Here is a 14,107-nt window from a genome sequence, read left to right as displayed (position 1 = left end):
GAAAGGTTAATTCAAAATTTTTGCTTTGGCACCCATTTTAACAATTTGGAACCTAACTTGAATTATCTTGTATCATTAGTGTTACTTTCAGCTCTTTTATCCCCTTTCCTGCTTCCTACCTTTTCCTTGTTCCATAATAATGTTGTGGTAAACCTTTCAAACCCTCAAACATTTCATTGACTTTTTCCCTATCTGAGCATAATTTACGTACTTGGAAATAAGCATCAACACCAACTAGCATTCATGTTATGTATGAACTCACATGTGTATCTCTGACAACAGTAACATTTGCAAGCCTTTACATATAGAATTGCAACTCAGTATCTGTAAGTTTTATACATACACATGAGCGTACATACTGAATAATGATGAATTTTCTAATGCTCTCTGACACTCAAGAGTCAGAATGTCTCATCAAACAACACATTTATCATCAAATATTAACAAGGGTATCTAGTTGTAGATGTAAACATTCAGAGTTTGGAAATCAGGCACTAGTCTGGCTTTAGAGCTTTAGCAAGAACAATTTGATTGAATGTGGGCAACAGAATTCAAGTAAAATTTCAAAAAGGAATCCAGTCGTAATATTTGCAATGCAAACCATTTACAAACTGTGTGCAAGTATAAGAAGTCTAATTCTGAGGAATATAAATACAAACTGACGCAGAATTTGAACATCTAACAAGAACATAATGGTACCAGGAAAAGAAGTGCTGCAGTGTACAGTTATGTCTGACGGAAATTCATTCTGTCCTTAGAAAAGCTCTTCCTAACAAGTGTTCTCTCACACACTAGCAGTTTATTTCCCTGATAGATGTCACAAAGATGGTATGTAATGATATTTGAATATTGCATTTCTAGCAAACATGTATGTTACATATAGTCAACAAATATTGTGCAGTTTATTTTCTCTCTCACTTTGAGGGTCTTTTCTAAAGCCATTCAAGCAACTTATAGCAGAAATTGTAATCAATTTTCTATAGCGAAGAGGGTCAGCAACAAAATGTAGGTTACAGAAAAGCATAGAACAAAACAACAAAATGCAAGGAAGCAAAAAGCTTACTTATTTTTTGAAGTTCATGGCTCTACCACACCTGATATATGGAGTATAAGGTATATTAAGGTACAAGTTCTTTATATTTTCAGTTACAAAGTAGCAATAAAGAACATTTCTATCTATAGGTTTAAGTGATATTTTGAAATAACTATAGGAAATATTTAACTGCTCTTTAACAGTTTAATTAAAGAACAGTAAAAGATGAAATGGATATCATGACAAATCCACAATAAGTCTTACCATGTGAGTGCTGGTTGTCATTAGCTGAGGATAGGAAGAGAAGCAAGTAGCAAAAAGAAAAAAGCACACAAATAAAATAGACCAAAATATCAATGGGTAAAATAAATAAAATGCAAAAGTTCTAAAAATTTGCATTCATGTGACTGCAAAGCAAGTAGATTATTTTAAGCTGCCATATGTAAAAAACAATTAAAATATTAAAAAGCTTGTTATATTTAAGCTCTTTTAAGATCATTCGTAACTACTCTACCAAGAGTCTTTTGATACATTAATCAAATATTCATCAGATGCATGTTAAGCACGAAACAGAAAAGTTACTATGTACATTCTGAAGAAATACTTGGAATTTATGATATATATTTCTCCTAAGTTGTATCTAGTCCTATGACTCTGTTTACTGACACACCGTACATCCTATTTGCATGGTTTCCTAAACAGACAACCCATCTATCTCACCATAATACATAAAACAGTTATCACCTGTGCTGGAAATCTTGAATAAAACAATTAAAACTATGTTCATAGCACAATCAACATTAAAAAAAAATGATCTTTGATTGACTGATCAAATCCAGCACTAACCTGTCCATTGCTGGTCACAACTGTGTTGTCATACAAGAGATAGGCACCAAAGAAAAATACCACAGCATCAAACACTCCTAGGAATGTCCAATAAATAAATGCACGCCAGCGCAGCAAAGCATTCTTGGCAACATCTCTGTGTAAAACAGGATACATGCATTCTTTATCAGCATGTTCAAAAAACCTAGACAAATCATGTCACTCATACTGGTTTTTGAAGGAAAAACAATTACGAGATCCCGTGCAAAACTACCTTTATACAAAATATATCTGTTTTCCAGTATTTGCTATGCATGCAATGATCCATAGATTTTAAATGGAAACACTAGAGGTCTCTAGAGACTTTATTTCCCATGGGGTATTTTCATACAAAATATTCTAACAAAACAAAACATTAATTTTATGTGGAATGTGTGAAACAAGGATTTTGCAGTTGAGTTGAAACTTCAGGTGAAAGTGGATTCTTGAGTGTTTTCCCACAAAACATACAGGGATTGGTCAACAATGGGACTGTTCACTAGCATGCATTTTCTTAATACAGAAAAAATTAAGTATTACAACTTTAGTTCTTGCCCACAGAATGAGTATATATCAACTTGGCATATATCATAAAATACATCAACCAGAACGCAGTCAAATGAAAACCCTGAATTACAGAAGCATTTACTACCAATCAATATTTTCGCTCTTACGCACTTTAAAAACTGTCTGATGACCATATGAAGTCATTTCTCCCTGCAGACTACCACTATACAGCGCAAAACCATATGTGGCTAACAATAGCCTCATCTGGCCCAGGACAACTGCACTATTGCCCAAAACAGCTTAGCAGTATCTGTTAGATATCAAAACCCAAATGTTTTTGACCAAATAACCTCCGCTAGCTTTCAAAAGCCAAAAAGGTCTTCCGAATTACCATTTCTAAACTGAAAACATTTAAGATATAGAAGAGAAAATAAAAATGGGGGGATCAGTTTCAACAGTAATATCTTGTTTTCCTTTGCAATTTCATAGGTAAGAACATATCACTGCATTGATTAACTTTTGGGCATCTAATATCACCTCTCTCAAAAAATGTTTTCCCTTTGACTATCTACTACTGCTCTGAAATGCACTGTGTTTGCAGCTACAAGAATCAAAACTGGGCACTATTCCTCATTTAGACAGCCACATGCAGTTAACTGGTAAGAACTGTATTTCAAGTGGCTAAGAATCTAAACCAGTCACCATTTCAGTGCCTAGAAGCCAGGCAGCAATATGCAGAAGTCATTGTTGGACACCACACAGAACATATCCTATGATACAGCACCACCACTCAGTCCTCTTTTCTTTTAGAATAAAACATGTATATAGAAGAAACAGTATGTTTTCTCTTTTAAAATTATTTCTGTTCCCCATGGCTCGAGGACACAGTGTACTAAAACGATTCATATTTTGATTGGTAGAAGAGTAATTCTATTTTGCACTCACTAACATAGCAAACGAATGGTGTGGATTGAAGTATGTAAACATTCATGTAACAATACATGTGTATCTGTTGTAGTTTACAAATTGTGCACATGGTCTTCAACCCTTCTGTTGCAGTGTATCTGATGTTCTACTGTAACCTTGCGGCACAGAAATCCTGAGGGCTTCCACTATAACACAGCTAGATCCCACAACTGAACTGTCAAACTCTGGGGCACAATGTATTCATTTTACCTGTATAGGGAAGGCTCTCTCTTGAGTGTGTCTGCACTGACATGTTGTTCCATTAGACCATACAAGAGGATAGGAAGGGAAGTGAAGCTGATATTGTACAGGGTTAGATACGCAGTATCGTATAAAGTCTGTAGATGGAAAAGAACTAAATCAGCCAGTTTTAATTTTAAAACACTATCCACTGCATGACACTTGAATTAAAATGAACGAGGCACCTTCTTCAGAAAAAACTAAACTATTACCACGTCAGAATTGAGGCAAATATCCCTGAACAGCTGCTAACTGATATAAGACACAATTCTGCACTTGTACCCCAACCCTCTGGAGGACAAAATGTCAACTAGAAGATCAATTTAATAGTCTGGTCCACATATCGGCCCCCCCTCCAGTTGTTTGAACCACCCGAACTGAACAACAGCGGATTCCTGTAGAGGCAGAAATTCCTCTCTGGCACATCCACCCCTCTTTTGTCTCCTCCACATGTATATGACACGGAGACATGCAGGGAGGATCAGGGAGTACTACAGAGGTTCTTCAGCTGTGGGTAATGCAACGAACTGTACAAAGGCACACCTCAACATGTCTTTGATACTTCTTCCTGCTGAACTACTTTTTCATGTATCATCATTGTAACTAGCCCTCAGACTCACCATGTCACCCCATAAAAAGGGTTGTTTTTTCCCAACATCTATTTGGTGATCATTTATGCTGTGAAAATTGCTGTCAAAACTCCCTTTTTGATTTAGAATTACATTTAGCACTTAAAAGAACAGGAAAGGAAACTAAATTTTCATCAATGCCTGCTTTCATAGCTAAATCCTAATAATGCTTGATAAAAATCTACAAAGGTTTCAGTGGTCATTTGAAATTAAAACCAAAACAGACCAAAAAAAATAGTTCTGTCATTTTTACTCCTCCTGGAGCTTTCTTTTGAGACATTCCACAAATTCAAAGCAACAGTACTATCTTCCAATTAAATCCTCCTCTCGACCAATTTAATCCTGAAAATATTAATCCTCTTTTTGTCTAAATCCAGTCATTCTTTCCTTTGTTTCTGAAGAAAGCAGAGGCAGACTTTTCTGCACAAACTAGACAAGAGCAAGCAGGAAAAGTAAATAAACAAAACTTCAGAGAGGAAAAATATTGTATCCTCTCCTGAATGATGGCCCTTTTCTGGTGAGCAGCAGTTCACTTTTTCTGTCTTTCCGTGTTTATTTTTTCAACTAATTGAATGCTACTGTTTGTCTGAAGTTTGCAATTCATACCTGTACACGCCAGAGAAGACTAGTTTATTCTTCCATTTTCATTCTGAATGCTAAAAATGAACAACTAGTTCAAATACCTATCTTTCAGGATTGTCTCTGTCCACACTTAATAAGCTTAAACCTGAGAGACTGTAAATTTCCCACAGACATTGCACTTTGCATTGCCATTTTCAAATTTCGGTTTCCTGTATTCTTTGACTTTGAAAATAACTTTTATGCTTTTATGATAATTCATTGATTTCTGTAACTTAAGTGCAATTGCCACTGAAAACCACATGAACCAAAAGCGATACTCTTCTTTTTACACTGTGTAAACTAACCTAGAAATTTTCTTAGCTGAACAGGCACCACGTTAAAAGGATTCATTTTTAAAAAAACATGCCAAAGAGAAAATGGGGCAGTGAGGGAAAAAGAACAACTAACCTGTTGTGAAAACCCACAGAAGAACTGATATAAAAACTGAGGAAAAATGAAGCAGACATTCTGAAAAACAAAGTGACACAGTCATCAAATGAAATACAAGCACTAATTTATATGGTATACAATGACATAGCTGTGTGTATCATAATTTTATAACACTAGTAACAGTGAACATTGCAGGAACAATAGAAAGAGCTGCATACATTAAACATCAACATTCTCAACTTACAGTAGTACTGTTAAGAAAAATGCTTAAAATATTTTGAAGGCAAACTTATAAGGCTAGAGTTTCAAAATTCAAGGGCAATGAATTTTGTGACCCAGGAGCACAGCTCAGTCAGAGGCAAGGCAAATAAGGTGCAATCCACAATAGGACACAAACTGTGATAAGCCAGCACGGACACTGTGGTTAGCCAGCAAAGTAATTTTAAGATGTTTCGAGCTGTGGTACCAAACTTCACCCTCTCCTAACTATACATATAGTTAAACACTAAGATGTTGAATTATCTTCTGAAGGCTCCTTGCTATAATTTTGCACTGTTTACTGAAAGAACCAGGATTGGATCCCAACATTTAGACATACAAACCTGTCAAAACAGGGGGATGCACATTATAAACTTTCTCCACCTACACTATCCTAATGAAGTTAGAAACGGATGTAAATTAAGTTATGGTAAGTTCTCAAATACTATTTCCAACCTGATTTAAAGGGCCACTGTAGAGAGAACCCAGACTAGTAGGACAGTCAACATGGTATTTGTAAAAGAAAGAGAGGGGGGCAGAAAAAAACAGACAAGGCAAATTTTGCATTTAAACATACCACAAATTGCAGAATATATCTATATAGAAGCTATTTCACTTCATGGTCTGAATAAAAACCATAATCCCATTTCAGCTTTGCATCTGTTACTCAACAAAAATCTATTTATGGAATTATTGGGGTTTTGTACCATTGACTGTACAAACTGTATATTGTTAGACATTACCATATAAGTTTTTGAGATTTATGTAATTAGAATAAGCATTCTCCTACCTTATAAAAGAAGTATTGCACAAGTTCAGATATCCTAACATAATAAAAATGCCCATGAACAAGCAACATTTTTTTCAAATGTTTAAATTTAGGTATTGCATAGTCACTGTTTCTTGCTGCTTGACGACCTTCTTTGCCAATGATTCCTTTTAAAAAAAGTGAAGAAGCTGTTTAATAACTGAATAACTATTTCAAAGAGACAATTACTTGAAAAATTAGGTAATAATGCTATGACATTGATCTAATAAGCAATCAGCAGTATATTTCATGCTATGACATTGAACTAATAAGAGATCACCACTTACAAAATTCCTGGGGTAAATTCACTAAAAGTTGTCTACAAAATGTATAAGCTGATTCTTTGAGACTACCTATTTTTAAGAAATAGGTGTTTTTTGTCATTTCACTTGAATTAATATTCTAAAAAGCATACCTACCTATACCAACATGTGCTTCTAGTATCATACTGACATCATTTGCTCCATCACCAATTGCTAATGTGATAGGATGCTCCTTTGACAACTTGATCAATTTTACAATCTGGAAAAAAATAGTTTTAAAAACTCTTCTCTGTAATAGTTTGCTTATTTGGCTTGAGTGTACGATTACATGAAATCTAATCATTTCATCATATACATCACACAAAACGACCAACACAGTTATATAAGAAATTCTGCAAAGGGACACAAAACCAATATTACCCAATGTAACTACTATGTAAAAAGATCACAGTAGCTTCTTCATACTAAAAGTATTTATTCCAAATATAAAATAACATTTTTCAAATATTTCCAAACTATTTTGAGAGAGGTGGACAGGAGGAAAGAAGAGAAGAAGAAAGGAAGATGTTCAGATTGCTTAATGCTGTGTAAATGCATTAATAAATTCAAATGGTTCCAGACAGAGTACAATTTCAAAGAAATACTGATACAAAGACTGAAAGATTCTGCTTTCTTAACTGTGCTGCCATTTTTCTTACTATTTAAGAAAAGATAATAGGAATCTGTAAATATCTAAACACTACTGACACAGCAACTGTCCAAAAACGTGACTTCAAATCTCTCCGTTACTAATGATCACCTCTGCAAATCTGGTACAGAGTCAGCTGCAACTAGAAACTTCTACAAACTTCCAGACAGTTAGAAGTACTGGCTACATACTTTTGTTAAAATGAATAAAGGCTACATATGCTGTAACTGAGCACTGAGAAAAAGACACGACAATTTGAAAGGGAAAGTGTATATTCCAGTGTTTGTTTCCTTTAAAAGTTCTTCAGCTATACTGAGATGTTTCAGTAATGGAAGGGTATGTTTTCACTGGATACATACTGGCATACAATAGTTAAGAAGTAGTTAAATATGATAATGCAGACATTTTTCTATCTGGATTCTTCTTTCTTGGCTTACCACTTATGTTAAAAATAGAGAAGAAATATCACTCTACAGTAATAAATAATGCAGGTTCTTGTAGTATCAACAGGTATTAGACTATTCAAAGCTTGTTAGGTTAAAAAGGAAGCAATTAATTCAGTTCATTAATTATGTTTATTAGCATGTAATGACCATAAAATTTGCACAATATGTATGTAAATCAAATTCAGGTGGACAGCTGGGTGCCATTTTAGCATACCATTACCTAAATTGCTTGCCAGTAGAAATTCTCCCCTCTCCCTTTGTTTTTTTTGCTTTTTCCATTTTAGAAGATCCAGAAGTAAATGCTAATGTTTAAAGTTATCATAGTAAGTCATACAGAATATTAACCTTCAATATTTACATATGTGCACAGCTAACCAGCAGTTGTGAAATGAAATACAAACCTGTGCTTTTTGCAGAGGTGCCATTCGACAGCATAACACTGCGCTGCAGTTCCTGCAAATTTCAAGGAAGAGCTCTCTGTAGTTACCAGAGCTCCCATCTTGCCTTGGTTTCATTATTAATGATAATGCTGCTCCATCAATAATTAAACCATAATCTTGCATATCAGTTGAAAGTCTGTTCAGGGATAAAATATAAACTAAGAGTCACTGCAAAATTCTCAGACATATTTAATTTATCTAAATTTATCAATTTAGTTCTGAAAACTAATTAATGAAAAAATAATGAGTACGGAATACTGCAAAATTAATATACTTTTAAAGGAAATTCCCTGTATAGGGCTGCTATATATGACATTTTAAGGTTTCAGATTATGTTGAAAACATTCATTGCTTTCACCAACTCAAAGACAGAAATCTGATACCTCAGTTATTTCACCAGTGAGCATGACTGTATAATTAATGACCTTTCTGTTCGGTTTGAAAGGGCTCCAAGAACTGCAGTGAGGTAAACAGAGCCGTAGGAATAAAATTAATGTTGTGGCTTATTCCATAATACAGAGGAAAAAAGTAAAAGGGAAAGGCCTTTGGGACTCTGAAATCTACTTTGATGAGGAAAATCGTCTTTTTTTCCAGAGGTCTACATTTAAGAAAGTAAACCACTAAAAGATACTTGTTGGCCTGGAGAGATAAGGCCACTGTCTACAAGTACAGTATGCATACTTCACATGTAGGGTGGTAGCCAAGTCTGATACAAGTATACATGTAATTATAATATTAAAATATAATAATTATATGTCACCTCTAATATTGCAATATATTGTTATATATATTAATCTATTACTGGTATACTTGTAATAATTTGGGCATTGCTAGAAGTGTAACTATGGTCCCGTGAAGCACAGTTTACCACAACATATGCTGAACAACGGGGGAAGATGGTCCGTGCTACAAGAGCAGATTTCTGCGGCATCCAAACTAGTTGTTTCCAGAGCACCCTTGCATTTGCCTGCATTACGGAGCAGCCTCCGGCTCCAGCTCAGCAGTAAGTGATACACTGAGATTTACGTGTGCTCTCGTTTCAGTGCTCCAAAGTTATACTACTGTGTGTGGGTTTTCAACAAACACGGTTTCACCAGGACCAATGTTTGTGAGGAAAACACCATATTTATTAATAATAATGTGTTTTAAGCATTTCCATCTTCACGACTAGAACACAAGCTATTTTTGACAAACCATTATATATAAAGTACTGCAAGCCATACTTCATGGCAGTTCACATTTTCAGCACGTTATTACCATTGGCACAAATAGGGCAACACCATTGCTACACAATGATTTCAACCAAAAATGTATTATTATGAACTTCAGGCAAGGTAGGGAATGTTTGACATATTATAGTGAAATATTATCAGCCTAAATTTGAACATCCAGGCAAAAACCTGCTATTACTATCTTAGCCCATTCTCCAAGTCTGGAGCCCGGTAAAAAATTCTGGAGTCTTAACGTCTACAAAACTGTCATTGCACAAGAAGTTAAACAAACATGTTTAAACACACCTCCTAAGGGCTGTGGGACTTAGGCTAAATGTGGTATAGATGACATAGAGAAGGATGACTTATTTAACTGAATATATGAATGGTCTTGATTAGTCTGATGAGGTTTAAGAAGAGCTAAGAAAAATGCTCTGGTCCAGAGTTTCAAGCTGCACAGCTAAAAGTTACAGAAAGTCTCTGCTAAAATAGTATCACAAATGCTTTTTAGCTTGTTGTTCCTTTACTACAAACTTACTACAATGTATATGAAATGTACTTGTTAGCTGGTTCCATATTAAAAAAAGAAAAAACAAAACACAACAAAAAAATCAAGTATTCACTATGTCTGGAAAATCAGTAACTTCTTTTCTTAGCATCTTAAGATGGTACAAATGTTTCAGAATCTAATTCTTAGGTTTTTACAGTGGAAAAAAAGAGCAAGTAATGTGTACCAGCTATGAAGCTTCAAGTAAGTATCCTAATGAGTAACCTGTATGAAGCACAATTTATCCTATACCTGGTTTTTGCTTTAAAATGCCATTTTCTATCTTATTCCATGTTATGTTTCACTTCTGTATACATAATACCTATCATTCTACAGATATTCAAAATATACACAAGTTAACGCTTTCTTTACAATTCAGGGCACTTCAAGTATTTTTATGCACACCAGAAGATTTGGTACTATGCTGTTGCCTGACACCTGTCTGTAAATGGAGCATAATTTTCCCTAGAAAGGCGGCCATATATTTTTGCTTTCTGTGGCCTTGGCCTTCTCAAGGAAGTCACACCACACACGAACTCTGATTACAGGAATACATCACATCTGCTTCCTTTTTAAAAGTTAGAAACAGTATTTTGCTTTACAATCATTTTTTTCAAGAGCAAGTATTTTTGGAGTGGAAAAATATATAATGACAATGTCAGTTGTGATTTTTCTTTTAGCAGTTAAAGCAGTAGCAGAAATGAGACAGAGGAAGAACGATGACTGTGTATTTTTAACCTATTGCCATACAATAATTCAGACTTTAACAATAGAAACTGAAACACAGGATATTCCTGGTCTTAAGATAATTGATCCATCATTTAATTTTTTACGAAATGCACAGAAGCCCATCCCTGGCTTGAAAATTTAACTTTTTCCTTACCCTGAGAAAGTATCCCTGGTTAAGCTGCCATTGTGTCTTAGGACAGTTTTGCTTAGGTCAAAAAGCACATCGTGTAAACTCTGTTCCTCAATTTTCTTTGTAGTTAGCTCAAGTATTTGTGTATTTCTCCGGAAGAGTTTGCAAGCATAGCAAGTAGCTGCAGCAGTCTCCATTTTGTCTCCTGTCAGAACCCAAACTTTAATCCCAGCTTTCTGCAGTGCTTCAATAGTGTCAGCAGCTTTTTCTTGTAGTCTGTGGAAGTCAATTGACAATACATATTGATAGATTGCTTGGAAATGAGAAATTCAGAAGTCCTGATTGAATGGTTTCCATAACCAAATAAAAAATTTCAGTAAAAGTTATCAGGTCTAAGAATCTTCCCCAAGGTGTGAATCTAAAAATGTTTAGGGGAGTAGTACATTATAAACAATAAGTTTTGATACTTCCAAAGTGCTCAAAGTCTCACCTTTCATGTATATAGCCTAAAAGACAAGATACTTCATTCTCCAGACAAGTACTTCAATTACAACTTTTCCAGTGCTTTCAGCTAAGGACATCAAACAGTGAAGTGCTGCTGAGCTAAAGTTACCTCCCAGTTTTAAAAGAGAGGTTTAAATTTTTTTTAAGACCTAAAGTTTCTTCTTTCATTTCCTCCATTTTGTAGTTCTTTCCTCCAAAACTTCTCCCTAAAATTTGTTCAATAAGGTAAATGGCTTGAATATACTGATTTTTGTACACTTAACTACTGTTACTACCTTACTAAATTATAAATTTACCATGTGTAACTTTAGTAAGCTATGAGTATGGAATTCATTCAAATAAAGGGTTTTAATAAATCTTTAATCCAGAAGAAGAGTTAAGTGAGAGTCTTCAACAACTTTGTTAACATCACTAAACATATGAAACTAAGAAATGTACATACCGATCTTCAACAGCTGTAGCACCAAGTAAAATAAAATCTCTTTCTATCTTCTCATACACTTCTGCCAATTTCTTTTCCCGATCCTGGAGGGCCAACTTTGCATTCTGAAGCAGCTTCTGTGCATTGCTGTATTCTTCTGCTGTGAGCTTTTTATATGCAACGCACAATGTTCGCAGTCCCTCCTAAAGAATGTAATCAAAAAACCAAAAGGCCTCTTAGAAAACTCTTCTTAAGACTTCTTGCTGGTGTTGATGCTGGAATATTTGAAAAATTGGAATGATTTTATATTAAAATGAAGAGTCCCACTGCTCACTTTTATAGTGAAGCGAGTATAGTATAGACTATAACATATGTCAGCTTGATTCTGTGCTGCCCTGGAAGCAGTTGTAACGTGGGGGACAAACCTCAACCCTCCAGAAGATGAACAGCTCAGCAACCCAACTGGATGTATGAGATTACCAGGGAAAAGAGAGTCAAGGTAAAAGGTTTCCTTCTCTATGTGTATAATTAGGCAGGTTGAGTCAGTCTGAATAAATAACAATAGTATAAATAGTAGCTCTGCAGAGTCTGATTTTGATGCTGTGTTGCAGCAGAGAAAGGGACAAAACATCACAGAGAGTATCGAAAGTGAAAATCCGACCATGCCATTTCAGTCAAGTGAAAACTAGAATTTAGCTGTGGGTGTTTCAGACCGGATCAGACTTTTGGACTGTGTGATAAATAAGAAAAGGATTATATAGAATGCAAAAGGCAAGGAAAAGCTGCTACAACACAGAATTTTGACACCTCAAATACATGGCCTCTCACAACACCATTTAACTGGCACTTTATCTTCATAAACTTTAATCCAGTAGGTCTTTACATAGTTACTTATTACCAATCCAAGAAGGATAAAATAGCTCCCTGACTCTTGCTATTGATAAGCGCAGGTGCCAGGTGGCTGCCTGTATCTTCTTTCAGAGGCTTCTGTACATGGGAGACATCCCTATTTCCAGTTATGCAGGATGAAGAAGTAACTGTTGGTCTGGGTTTCTTTCTTGACAGACATTGGATAGATACGATACATAAACACTTCTTTCAGTTTCATTAGCCTCCTTCACTTGTAATTACCAGACAGCTGTTTCACACAGTAAAGCTTAGCAAAGCACTTTTGATGAAGAATTTTGATGTTTCCCTTCAAAACAAAAGCAGGTAACAATGTAGGTATTTTTTCACATACCTGTTAATAATACTTTGTTTCAGTTTGAGTACTGGATGCAAGCAGATTTTACCCTATTTGTAGGACTGGCAGTCATACTCCATTGCAATGGGTTCTGCATATTTTTGGACACAGCAAAATTCACTATTTTACAACTCCAAATACTACCTTTTAGGTAAAGCCAAGTTCTGAATTTCTTTTAAAGGTGATCAGGCAGTTTATAGCTCATTTTTAGCAAGCAAAAACATAAGGATGACCACTGCACCGGTTCCCCATAAGAAGAACATTTGTTGCTATACTGTGCTTTAATTGATTTTCTCTTTTAAGAGCTTGTAAAGCAATCAAAGCAGAAAATCATAACTGCTAAAGATGAGGACTGAAAGCAGGAATGAGATTTTCATTGAAGTTTTCCACTTTACTTTCATTCAAAAGTTAATTCAAACCACCACAGCTGTGAAAATGTCATAGTAAAAAGCTAAGTGATGACCTCTGGAATAGCATACAGTTGTGCATATCTAATGCACATATATGCATATCTCACCACAACTGCCATTTGGAAGGTGAGATAGAGGGCAGATTCAAATAAGGGAGAATAACCTTGGTGTCTGGGAAGACAAATCTGTTACCAGATCAAGCAGTAGGTCAGAACACTCAATTTATTTTTTTTTATTTTTCAATACTATCACATGAATAGATCAATAAACTGGAATCTTACCACTGCATTGCGTTCAACTCTGGATCGTATTTGCTCAATTTTGCCTTCTTTAACTCTAGGAAATATGGAAGAATCTGCTCCCTTACAAAACAGAAATATATCACCTAAAAGAGACAGCATATGGAATTCAAAATGGTCAAATATATCTTTCTTCAAAAAAACATCCAAATTACTAAGTCTCCAAAAATATTTCTTCCAATTATTTTATATAACATTTGCACTCACGCTGGTACCTGTTCCCCTTTTTTATAAAGACAGACACACAGACTGTGGTTAATGCTTAATTCTTTGATAAACTGGAAATAAATTCAAGTGAAACAAAAACGTTTAATGTGACAGCCCTACCTGTTGAAGATTTAACAATTACACTCATTCGCCGTCTCACAGAATCAAAACTCAAAACCTCTAATAATTCAAACCTGAAATAGAAACAGAATTATTTTTTAAACAACTCTGCTTTTTTAGATCCCTAAACTTA

The 14,107-nt window shown here is 35.0% G+C and overlaps 1 protein-coding gene across 8 annotated transcripts in view; it reads right to left on the bottom strand.

Annotated features, from left to right (window-relative positions):
* The window catches only part of ATP11A (ATPase phospholipid transporting 11A), a 132,319-nt gene that overhangs the window by 18,111 nt on the left and 100,101 nt on the right, over positions 1 to 14,107 (bottom strand). For 6 of the 8 annotated variants that reach the window (XR_005826491.1, XM_040584550.1, XM_040584551.1 and 3 more), the window contains exons 16-26: positions 13,975 to 14,048; positions 13,630 to 13,733; positions 11,717 to 11,898; positions 10,795 to 11,046; positions 8,115 to 8,289; positions 6,736 to 6,838; positions 6,299 to 6,444; positions 5,269 to 5,328; positions 3,581 to 3,708; positions 1,880 to 2,015; positions 1,298 to 1,321 (exon numbers count right to left, since the gene is read on the bottom strand). Coding sequence is in view for 7 of the 8 variants with exons in the window: in XM_040584550.1 (XP_040440484.1) it covers positions 1,298 to 1,321; positions 1,880 to 2,015; positions 3,581 to 3,708; positions 5,269 to 5,328; positions 6,299 to 6,444; positions 6,736 to 6,838; positions 8,115 to 8,289; positions 10,795 to 11,046; positions 11,717 to 11,898; positions 13,630 to 13,733; positions 13,975 to 14,048 (1,384 nt within the window). In the remaining variant the exon portion in view is untranslated. The remainder of the gene's footprint in view (positions 1 to 1,297; positions 1,322 to 1,879; positions 2,016 to 3,580; positions 3,709 to 5,268; positions 5,329 to 6,298; positions 6,445 to 6,735; positions 6,839 to 8,114; positions 8,290 to 10,794; positions 11,047 to 11,716; positions 11,899 to 13,629; positions 13,734 to 13,974; positions 14,049 to 14,107) is intronic. The other 2 variants (XM_040584553.1, XM_040584548.1) reach the window with 1 other exon arrangement.

This window comes from Falco naumanni, chromosome 2 (genome assembly GCF_017639655.2).
Source record: "Falco naumanni isolate bFalNau1 chromosome 2, bFalNau1.pat, whole genome shotgun sequence".
In the NCBI taxonomy this organism is placed as follows: Eukaryota; Metazoa; Chordata; class Aves; order Falconiformes; family Falconidae; genus Falco; species Falco naumanni.
The sequence above is the reverse complement of the archived record's forward strand: the minus strand, read 5'-3'. Positions and strand labels throughout refer to the sequence as shown.